Below are 11,712 nucleotides of genomic sequence, written 5' to 3'. Positions count from 1 at the left end.
TTAGAGTTATTCGTAGATCCAACATTGGGCACTGCGAGAGCTGTAACACCTTCATTCATAGAGGTACAACCGTAAAAGTGGAGTTATACGTGTAGATCTGAAAATAAACCATTTTAAGCTGTTTTTCGGTAAACGACTTGCATACGTGATGCCCATCTCCACGTGTTTTGCCAGCCTTGCCTGTTGCGCCACCCCTCCGCCAGCGAACTCGTGTTGGCCGTTTACCTCCTCCGCGACATTCCGCGCACCTCCCGTTTTTCCGCGTCGCGGGGGGTGGAACCGTCATTCCGCGCACCTCCCGTTTTTAGGAGGCGATTCCCCGCTCCGGTGCCCACCACAAAGCTGACCTGCGGAGGCGCGAGGACGACGAAAGGGACCGAGCGGGAGCCGCGCGCTGCACCGACCAAACCCTAGGCGTTCGGCGGGCGCCACCGCGGCGGCGAAGACGGGGGCCTCTCGTCGCCTTGGTGTCCCCGGAGTCGTCGACGGCGCAGCTCGATCCCGGCTCGCCAGGCATGTCGAAGAGGTAATACTTCGGTTGCCCCCACCACGCGGCTGCATTTTTAGCGATTTCGAGCTGGATGCGACGCTGTTAAGCTTAGAAGCGGATCGCGTTCGTGCTGGTGTGAAAAGTTTGGTCTGGATTTAGCTTGGATTTCAGTATCTGTATAGCATCGCAGCGCGGTCATCCTGCGAATGGAGCTGGGTATTAGCGCGGAGGGTCGTCTTAGATTTGGGCGAGTTGCTGCTTGTCCTTGTCTATTTATGGTAATTTGATAATTTGTCTATTTGGCTTTAGTAAGGCTGCAATTTCGGGTTCAGGAAGTTTGTTATCACTGTGGCGACTAAATTAAACTCCCCCATTCTAATTCGTTTGGTTGTGGTCGTGGGAAAACTGGTCTAGTAGGGCGTCTTTAAGAAGAACTAGTCAGGTTGGCGCGCTACGCGCGCCTATACCAAATATGTGGACCTAAAATATTAATAGAAAGATATTATCTGTTACTATGTTCGAAGCAACATCGTATCGATGTATTGAGTTAGATCTAAAAATTACAGTAAAGCGGCATAGTAGTTTTGTGTCTGAGAGCGCGCCAATCTCAAGCATTGTAGTATAGAGGTACTTGTAATTTTTCCTTAGGAATTTTTTTTTGTGTCAGTAGGTATAGTTTAATTACTTTAGTAGGAAAAAAAGTAAGATTAGAAATGAATGAACAGTTTAATTATAATTTGTGGGTTTACGGAGGGAAATCAAAACCCAAGAAGTAGTACAACTACTACATGTAAATGTAGTATACAAAGTTTAGTTATTATTTTTGTATGTAGGAAGTAGTTAAATATATTTTGTATTGTCAAATAATGGAAGGAAAATATTTTTTTAAGATAAAGAGACTAACTTAATAGAATCATGGGCCCCATGTGAGTCCCGCCTGAATAGTACATGGGTCCCACGTGGGTCCCGCCTGAATAATACGTGGGTCCCACCTGAATAGTACGTGGGCCCCATGTGAATAGTAGAGGTAAACTCTGAATAAAAAGGCATTTTGGTACACCGGCATCTATAAAAATTAAAATAGGATGTTTGGAAATGTTTGATAGTGCATCTCCATAGTGCATGGTTTGGATGATGGTGAGACGAGAAAAGAACACTTCAAAGTTCAGTAGAAAATTAGGAAAAGAGAACGGAATTAGACATGCGATGTTGTCAGTTCGCTGATACATGAGAAACACACTGCTGGGGATGTTTATTTGAAGCCCTGTAAAACTGCACTATCCAATCTTGCACTGTTGTATGATTTAATGTTGTTAGCTGTCTCTTATGAGGATTATATCTATTGACATAGCATACCGAAAAGGAATAGCTATCACCATGGGGAAGTTCAGTATCAACCACAGAAATCTGTCGAACTGATTTATGGTGGTTAGGGCGGACCTAGCCTAAAAAATGAGGGGCGGCCTGGTAGTATACGGGCCTTCAAAACTTCACTAAACAGGGCCTCTGTCCATTGAAAAACAGGAAACTAAGTGGCGGCCTGGGCCCTTGCTGGGATCAACGTAGGTCCGCCCGAGGTGTTGTCCATGTAGAACATATAAAAAATTTGCATTATGAAGATCTCTTATATTATCTTTTTTCTTTTATTGATCAGGGTCCCTTGCAAATTCTTCTTGCATGGAGGTTGCTACAAAGGAGATTACTGTGACTTCTCCCATGACTGCAATGATCGACCAGATAATGTAACCTACTTACTTCTAACTTTGTAATAGTTTCCTTACACTACCCGATTTACATTTGCATGATCCAGTATTTTTTTATTGTAATGCTCTCACCTACAGGTTTGCACATTTTACCAGAAAGGTGCATGCTCCTTTGGTAGCCGTTGCAGAAATGAACATGTTGAAGTTCATCGGAACCGCCTCCAACCAGAAACCACTGCAGCTCTTATATCCTCCAATTCTTCTCAGCTAGTCAATTCTTCTGGAGGTCCTCATTGCAGTGAATGCCAAAAGGATCAATGTGACCAAACACAACAGATATGCAAATCTACGACAGCACTTTCTGCACAACAACCTGCATGGGCAGATGATTATCATCAACATGACGCTCCAGAGGATGCCAACAGCTGGCCGTCTTACCAAACTGTGGAAAACCAAACATCGCAACATCCTGCTCATATGCCACTTTGCTCTTCTGCTGCCGCTGGCACTTGCCCTTATGGGAAAGACTGTTCTCAGATGCATGGAGATCTATGCACATTCTGTGAAAAACAATGCTTGCATCCTCATCGTCCCGACGAAAGTGGTTTGCATGTTGAGCTATGCAAGAAAAACAACAGACTTCTCGAGGCCTTGAGAAAAGGTGAAGACATTGAATGTGGTGTGTGCTTGGACCGTGTGCTCTCAAAACCTACGGCAGCGGAAAGGAGGTTTGGGCTGCTGTCTGACTGTGACCATTCCTTCTGTATCTCATGCATTAGAAATTGGCGTAGCACCTCTCCTACATCTGGCATGGATGTCAACTCTACACTCAGGGCTTGTCCAATATGCCGCAAACTGTCATACTATGTAGTTCCTAGCACTACGTGGTACTCCTCAAAGGAAGAAAAACAGGAAATCATTGAAGGCTACAAGGCTAAGCTCAGGTAAGATACTTGATTTGAAAATCTGTTTTATCCTCATGCACATTGTGTTTGTGATATTTTTCAAACTGCTCAGATTAATAAAAGTAACACATCTGTACTATTTAGTTTGCGTTAAGTAATACATATGCTATATTGTAAGATGGATTTGCTGATTTGCTTGGAGTAAACTTTCTTTGTATTATTTTGCCAAATCAGAAGGTGATTCACTAGATGCGTATATGTTGTTGCAGGTCTATTGATTGTAAGCACTTTGACTTCGGAAAGGGCACTTGCCCCTTTGGGAGCAGCTGTTTTTACAAGGTACAGTTGTACTTCCTTTTCTTGGTTGTCTAAATGTCTCGTATTGTGCATCTCTGCTGTAATGTTAAAATTACAACTAAATTGATCTAGCTGCCTACTTCCTGTGTCTTTGTTCGATTACATGCTTCGGTTACTTCCTGCGACTTATAATCGCTGTGTTCGCTTGGCTTGTCAGCCAACCAGCCAGCAGTACTGTTCTCTCATACTAAATTAGCACCAGCTACCAGCTAGTCAGTAGTACTGTTCTCCCATAACAGATTAACACCAGCCGTCAGCCACAGCCAAGCGAACATAGTGAATATGAGACATTTTCCAGTTAACGATGCCAGTTTTATTGCCAACACATCTTTGTAATTTGAAACTGGAATCTTCTATAGCAATTTGCAGTTTTAAGCTGCTTGCTATCCGTACTCGAATTCGATTGTAGGTTTAAGCTGAATTGAGCTCCTTCAAAAGTGCATGCCCTCAGCAAACTGCTACCATTTCATAGTACAATAGGATATCTGTTTGTTTATTGGAAAACATCTGCCGGATTATTATGATATCTGAAGATTTTGATTTAGTGGAAAATGGTATTGAAGGAACAACATATGTTTCTGCTAATTGATACAGTCCAAGTCCAGTGACTGTCATATCTCTTCAGAACTTGGAAGAGAAAATTTACAGGGTGTAAATAATGAACTGCTAAATGGTGTGCTGGTTTTCCTCCACAAGGGCTCACTTCTGGAATATATTACCCATAATCCATAGAGTCCCATATGGGTTTCCTTTTGTAGTAACCGTATATTGTGTCTCCTCCCTTGGCGTTACACACTACTGTTCTCACACCTGTACCTGCACCTTTTTCAGCATGCCTACAGAGATGGCCGTTTGGAAGAGGCTTTACTGAATCACAATGATGCTGACGGTGCAAGGGCAGCGATTGCCAGACTTATGAGGTGGGTATTCTATATCCTACCAAGCGTCTTATACAATGCTACATTGCTTTTACGCTAGTCGGTAACAGACTCCTGCTTGTTCCCCAGGTTGTCATACCTACTGACTCGGCTGGATGTCTAGGGAAACCCCGATCGTTATTACCTCACATACACGCCTCGCGTAGTATCTTTCACCAAACAGGCTGAGTTGATTGGAGTGAGTTATTTGACCAGGCAGGCATTCCTGGATTTGGCTTTGTACTGAATATTTCAAACATCCAGAAAAGAGGGCGGTCATTTCTGAATTTTATGTTGTTCTGAATGTTTATGGCTTCCAGAAGGGAGCAGTCCAAATCGAGGCAATTGGAAGCTTTGCTAGCACTTGTCCAGTTGGTTGTTGATAGGTGGTTGTGACCAAACTAGATTATACTCGTGCGCTGCTCGCTGCATCATCTTCAGTATATCGTTTTTCCAACCCAGTATTAATTGTTTGCTTGGTTCTGGAAATCTGAATTCTGAAACGACCTTTCGGTGGGGCTCTATAACCGGAGACAAAGTGTCGGTGTGCTGACCCGGGGTCCGGATCTCAACTATTAAATATTGCGTCTTTCCTCGTCCCAAATGTTGATGCAAGAGGCAACACAATAACGCACGGGTTTATTCTGGTTCCGGCCGCAGGGCCGTACGTCCAGCAAGAGGGTGTGCGAGGGCACTGTATTATCTTGCACCTGGAGTGCTTGTAGTAGGGGGTACAAGTGAGGCGAGAGAGGGAGAGAGGCTCCCAAGTCTCGGCTAGAGGAGGAGTTGAGCGTGGGGAGTAGCGATGTTGGGGCTAGGAGCGAGTGTGTGCTCTGTGAGTGGTGTAATGTCTAGAGAGCTGACCGACCCCCTTAAGGGAAGCTCGCCTCCTCCTTTTATAGACACAAGGAGGGACGGGTACATGTACAGGGGATCGCAGAAGTCGTCGTTTCTCCCCGAGCTGTGGGGATACAACAGTCGAGTACTGTGGGAAGTACACTGTGGGGTATGGTGTCGGGCGTGGCGGTCGTCCTGGGCATCGTCTTTGACCTCGCGGAGATCGCGCCGGCGTCCTGCCAACCCCAGCAGGCGGCGTGGTCGTTGTTGTAGGGTGTACAGTCCTCCAGATGTGGCGTGATGGCGTTCCGTGGGCCCTGCAGGTCAGGGTCTTGCGTGCTCCAGCGGTAACGGGGCACGTGGCGATCCCGGACCCCCCTGGACAAAGTGTTGGCGTGCGCACTAAGGAGGTCCGAGGGTCGCGTGGAGGTCCCGGACCCCTCGAGGGGGGAGGTCCGGGCCTCCGGCGGCTAGTGTTGGGGTCCCTCTCCGAGGGGCTCGTGGCGACACCGGACCCCTTCGCGAGCAGGGGGCGGGTCCAGGGCCCTACGTGTGATGAGGTGGAGTCCGGACGGCCGGAGTTGGCAGAATAGTAACGGAATTGTGCTGAGCGCGCTTCGTCCCGCGTCGCAGGTCCCACTGTGTCGCCACAGCGTCCGGGATGGCGGAGCAGGGACCGGAGTTAGCGGATGGGACCCCGGTCACAGCCACTGTGGGGAATGGCGGCCTGACGCCGTCTGTCCTGAGCGCTGTGGAGTGGTTGACACTTAATGTCTCTGTACGACGGGCGGGTGAGCGGCGGAGCCGCTTGTCTCTTATGCCGAGGGGTGGCCTCGAGCGAGGCGGAGATGAGTTGCCCGCTCGAGGGTAGATTCGCTACCCTCGAGCGAGGCGGAGATGCGGGGCGCAGTCGAGGGTCTCGATGGGAGCCCTCGAGCGAGGCGGAGATCGCTCCGCGGGTTCGAAGGGGGATGCGAATGGGCCGCATGTTGGGCTTCTTTGAGTCCTTTCCTTTCTTCCAGATTGGAAGGAGGCCGTGAGCCTTCATGGGCCCAGTTGCCTAACGTGTGTTTGCGTTTTTAGGGTGACCTTAGTACCCCGGTTAGGGAGTCCCTAATCGTGTTACCCGACACAAAGAGATGGTATCACGTTCTGCAAAGCAGCTCTGGCGCTGGGAACTAAAGTTAACCCATGGGTGTGCTCCCTTCGCCACGGTAAATGTTTCGCCGCCACGTCTCTTTGGTTGCCAACGCGACGGTTACATTAGAGCGTTGCCCCATTTCCTCCCATATTTTGAGTGGGCGGTGCATATACACCTCATCTCTGAAACTTCATTGACAAAATGTTCAGAGTAAATCTTTTGGTTGTGTACTGCAGAACGATATCTTGCTGCCTATTCTTCAGAACTGTATGCAAATTGCAAATCATAGAACACGGAGGACAGAGTGTTGTCTGCAAATGTTAGGAAGATTTGGAACGCAAATGAACCATGGTAACAAAGAGAACACATGGAGCCAAGAAAGTCGATTGACGAACGAACGAACGAGATCCATCGTCTTTATTGATAGACTAGTGGAGTGCCCGTGCGTTGCTACGGACAACAAAAAGATTCATAGCACAAGACACGTACTTAATTAGAAAAATCATAAAATAAGGACCAAACATGAGCTAAAAAAATATACGAAATCCATAATTGTTTTGCAACTATGCGTCATGGCTTATCATATCAAGCTTTACTATGATAGGGCCAGCTGAGAACTATATATCAATATTACCATATCAAATAGATGCATAAATACTTCTATATCGGTTGGAGTATGCCACAAATGATTCGTAGTATTCCATTTCCAAGTAGGAGTATGCTTTGGCAGGCCCCAGCAGCAGTCAGCAGTGGCGTTCCTGAGCTGCGGCTGCCTTGGCTGAGTAGAGCAAGAAAGCAAGCCCACAGATAGTACAACTGTAATAGTTTATTTTGGCATGATTGCAACATGGAAAATATAGGACAAGCATACCTTCACTTCGGTTCACTGAACATCAACAACTTTGATAAAAATTTTCACCATTAAAAGGATCAATCTTTCATTTCCAGGTAAATTTTTCCACTAAATATTCAACCAATTGGACACTATATTCTATTTTATATTTTTATCTGTGATGCGGCTAAGATAATCTTTAACATTCGCAGGTAGCAGTTTCTGCATTTAAATCCGATACCAACACATCGATGATGAAGTTCTCTCGCATAGTGCGGGCATCCTACAAACAATTCTGATATATAAGTATACATCCCATACGTGATCAATGAAAATAATTAATAAAGATCATGAATTTTTTTTGCACGGAGTAGTATAATTACCTTACAAATCTCTGTGTTTTGCGTATTTTTCCATGTAGACATGTCCTGCAAAACCAGGTAGCCCGTAGAATACCTGCGGTAGACTTTCTATCAGTCATATTGTATACTTTGAGGATCCATCTTTGATCACGCGTTGTAGACAAAAAAAAAATGTCGTCAGATTAGCAGCTGACCTGAAAGTCAGCGACAGGAAAAAATATTTTCATGATCATACAGATCAGGTACTGAGATAAAAGTGCTCAAACATAATTCACACACACACACACTAAATATATCATTGATCAAAGATAAATGAATAGTTAAATGCCCGTGCGTTGCTACAGGAGTTAAAAGAAATTCATACTCCTAATACTACTATTTATATAGAGTACAATGTCCAAAGCTTGCATAAGTCATTGGATAAATATATAATCCAATATCGTCATAATACTGTGGAGAGCAGTTAGGTTTTCACCCTGACAAACTTACACGATCAATATTTTCAACATGATGTGCCCTAACTTGCACAATTTTATCACATTCTGGTAATACTTAATGAAATCTCGTGTATCCATAGACCATAACAACCATCGTATCATCCACAGTATATATCCTGTTGATAGTGCACATAGCCAATAATACATGGGGCACAACAAACCTAGCAACATGAACTGGTCCACAGCATCATTCCAAGGAAATGATCTCACTCTATGGTATCTCTGGATTGCCACACCACAACAATTATGCACATTGTAATTGCAAGAATTTCAGTACCTAGTACGATTTTCAGAATTTCACCAATTATCTATACACGTGGCCTTTTCTTTGGAGCCCTGCACTCGGATGACAACAATGGGCAATGCTCAGGTCCTAGATTCTGGCCTGTCCGCTCCACCTCTTCACCAAGCGCACACCTTTAAACTACATAAAAAGCAGAACAAGGTACACATGAACTGGATTAGTGGAACTGGAACCAAACAATTGTTACCATTAATTTATTCAGGAAAAATCAACTTCAAAACAGAGTAGATAGAATGACACCGCATACATGTTATTGGACACTCACCTGCACAAGCAAACAACGTGTTGGAGCAGCATCAAATGGAAACTCACAGTTCGTGTATGTTTATTTGTAAACCAAACAGGCAAATTTATTGCACTAATGAATTACATATCACTTAATACTCAAAGCAGATGCTACTGCAATAGTAGGCTCGATGCGACTGCAACAGTATATTTTCAGGCACAAGAGGCACAAAAATAAAGAGATTTTTTTGCTCACACTTGCAGGGGGCAAGAAATAAATGCCAGAGCATCTATAACAGATAAATTCATGTATCCATAGATCTGGTTAAGTGAAGCGGATCAAATGGTCATGACAAACTAAAGTATGTAACATTTCAAATTAAAATATGTACTTCACAGTATTGGTGCTGGTCAAGAAACAATTGATATATCCTTTCCGCCTATTTCGTTAAGAACCAACTTCAGGTACCTTAATGTTCTGACGAATTTCAGAATAACAAGTTGCAATCGACATTTTCAGAAGCACCACAGGAGTGGCATTTTCAGTGGCAAGTCTTTTTGAAGATCAGTCATGTTACATTGACCAACTGCAAACAGACTGACTGTGCACATGCGATCCTCACCTTCACAGTGCAATGACCCAAGTAGTAGGAAACCAGGAGTAAGAAGCGGCAACCTTGGTGCAGGAGTCCTAAGCGCGGGTGGGTGATCTGGTCCTTGACAAGGTCGAACACCTTGATCTTGAAACTGCCGATGCTCAGTTCCTTCGATGTTGGGTACCACAGTGCTGCTGTAGGATCTGCTGCGCTCAATCCAACAAAACCAGATCAGGATTATCATGGGAAAACATATTAAGCTCAACAAAAGGCATTGGATGATTTTGTACCATTGCACTTAATGATTGAGAATTGAACTTCATTCAAATATGTGCAATCCTGAAGTACTACTACACAAATATTCTCAAATAGTAAACTGATAGTCAAGAACGATTATACAAACACTCAATTATGTTGTTCGATGCAGAATTAGTTTTTTTCTCTCTCATAAAATTGCTATTTGAAGAGGATCAATTTTGAGGAATCGAAAACTCACCTAGTCACTTCATATGTTCCTTATGCACTCCCAAGCAACATACTGTTTCCTGAAAACCAATATTCAGCATCAGAAACATCTTGTACTGTTGTTTCTGACGAACAGGAGATGAATGCAGGCAATTTCAAAGGCCTCATCTTGTATCAGTGGCATATTGGAGTGGTAGGCTCAAATGACCTCACAAAAATTTATTTGTACTGCTGTTACGCTGTCACAATGCCGGGATCGCTGACTTCCAATCTGATGCCTTGTAGTGTTGCAGAGGATGGGTTCAGGTTCTTCCGCCCAGCCACACTGCTTGAAACATTCAATCTGATTGGCAACACACGGAGAAGCATCAGTGACTGCACCTTGAATCCGCAATTCAGTTGATTACTACACACAATGGCGATTCACAGGAAAACCATGGAAAATCAACATAACATCATGCCTGTGTTGTGTGCCCTATCATGACCAAAGTAGTAGAGCTAAACACCTTAATATATAAAGTATATGGAAGATATAGAGAAAGGAATGCACGTCAGATGTCTTAAAATGACAGATTCTATTTCACAGAACAGTTAAATTGAACATCTCCGCCGGAATCTTGGAATACGGATCCAAAACTTCAAACAAACATGCAATGTACTAAATAAAGTTTACGAAATATTGAAAAGCTCCACCTAGCAGAATTTCACTCCTTTCTAAATTATAAGAAGAGATACAGCTAGTTACAAGAAGGTAGCTAGTTAATATTTTCAAGAGGAGGTACTCAATACTTTCCATAATAGGCTTGGTTATATTGAAAATTGACAGCCATATGTTCCAGCAAAAGAACCAATAACATAATATGCTCCTACTGTCTGCAGTATAGGAAAAGAACCCCAATCCTGAATTTCCCATAATCACTCCTAAAGAAGATAGAAAACCTAGAAGCTTATGTGGATGAATGTAGCAGACACCTTCGTCCATGACATGTTAATATGAATTATCAAGCACTGCATTAAAGGCTAACCCCTGAACTATGAAGCACTTTATTCAGAAAGGCAAATTAATGATTAGGGATTGTGCAAATTGGGAGCTGTTTTTTTACTAATCTGTTATCGTCTGTGATTAATCTAAGCTGGTTGGGGTATAGTGTATATAGGGACGAAATTTCCTTGTATTGGAATTGCACAACCTTATGTCTAAGTCAGGGAGAAATGCAATAATATATAACAAGAAATGCTCTTTATGTTATAGGTTCTTTTGCTGGAACATATGGCTGTCAACAGTGAAACCCTGGGGTCAGAGACGACAGGCGCAGATCCCTAATCAGGCAACCAACCAATCGCGCGACGAAACGGGAGCAAAGGAGAACGCGTAGCAGCATACCTCGTCGTACTCCTTGACGGCCTGGCCCTCCCTCCTGCACCCCCCCCCCCGAAGGAGTCGATCCTGGAAGGAGGACGCGGGGAGAGGTGGCAGCGCGGCGGCAGCGTCCCGGCCGCGAGGAGGGCGAGTGGAGAGGAGGCGCGGTGGCTTGAAGGACGACGCGCGGAGGGGTGGGGATTGGGACGCCAGAAAGGAGGGGGAAAGGGATTGGAGAGGGAGGGAAACTTAGGGGTGTACTCACCTATGGCGGAGAGGGCCGGATTTGGCCGGGATCCGGTCGGCGGTGGCCGGCTTCGGAGCAGCTTCGTGGTGGCGATTCAGCTTCGGAGCTGCTCCGCGATTGGTGGTGAATCGGCCTCCTGTGGGTGAGCAGCGGCGGCGGCGTGTCGCGCCCCGGAGGTGGTGAATCGGACTCCGGTGGGCGAGCAGCGGCGGCGGAGGCGTGTTGCGCGTGCGCGAGAGAGAGCGGGCGGAGGTGGCGTGAGGGCGGCGTCGAGGTGGAACTGCCTGGGGGAGGTGGGGGGTAAGAGGCGTGGCCGCTTGAGCGCGGAACCGGGGAGGAACCGTCGGGCACTGGGCGGGGAGGGGCGAAAAATCGCGCGCGGAGCGGAGCGACGGGGGCGGACGAACGAAAGGGAGCGGATTGACGGGGGCGGACGAACGAATCAACGAGCGAATATTCGGATGAGGAACCAAA

General features: G+C 45.5%; 1 protein-coding gene and 1 long non-coding RNA gene across 8 annotated transcripts; one reads left to right on the top strand and one right to left on the bottom strand.

Moving 5' to 3' along the window:
• The first annotated feature begins 319 nt into the window (after positions 1–319).
• Positions 320–4,806, top strand: LOC120657052 (E3 ubiquitin-protein ligase makorin-like). Of its 2 annotated transcripts, none has more exons than XM_039935294.1 (6): positions 320–526; positions 2,145–2,232; positions 2,350–3,137; positions 3,368–3,437; positions 4,287–4,375; positions 4,463–4,735. In XM_039935294.1, exons 1-6 carry the CDS (start codon positions 516–518, stop codon positions 4,494–4,496), a joined length of 1,080 nt encoding a protein of 359 aa, XP_039791228.1. In that variant the 5' UTR covers positions 320–515; the 3' UTR covers positions 4,497–4,735. The 2 variants fall into 2 exon arrangements, with proteins under 2 accessions (XP_039791228.1, XP_039791227.1); XM_039935293.1 differs by having other exon boundaries at positions 321–526; positions 2,332–3,137; positions 4,463–4,806.
• Positions 4,807–7,158: 2,352 nt separating this feature from the next.
• Positions 7,159–11,687, bottom strand: LOC120657051. Of its 6 annotated transcripts, none has more exons than XR_005668076.1 (7): positions 11,016–11,687; positions 9,840–9,974; positions 9,663–9,711; positions 9,194–9,369; positions 8,319–8,465; positions 7,566–7,638; positions 7,159–7,465 (listed from the first exon to the last, which is right to left on the bottom strand). It is a non-coding gene; the product is annotated as an uncharacterized LOC120657051 (long non-coding RNA). The 6 variants fall into 6 exon arrangements; XR_005668072.1 differs by having other exon boundaries at positions 9,663–9,974; positions 11,016–11,162; positions 11,257–11,686; XR_005668075.1 differs by having other exon boundaries at positions 9,663–10,037; positions 11,257–11,686.
• Between the last annotated feature and the right edge of the window lie 25 nt (positions 11,688–11,712).

This window comes from Panicum virgatum, chromosome 1N, assembly GCF_016808335.1.
Source record: "Panicum virgatum strain AP13 chromosome 1N, P.virgatum_v5, whole genome shotgun sequence".
Classification (NCBI taxonomy): Eukaryota; Viridiplantae; Streptophyta; class Magnoliopsida; order Poales; family Poaceae; genus Panicum; species Panicum virgatum.
This window is presented reverse-complemented; position numbering and strand designations above follow the sequence as displayed.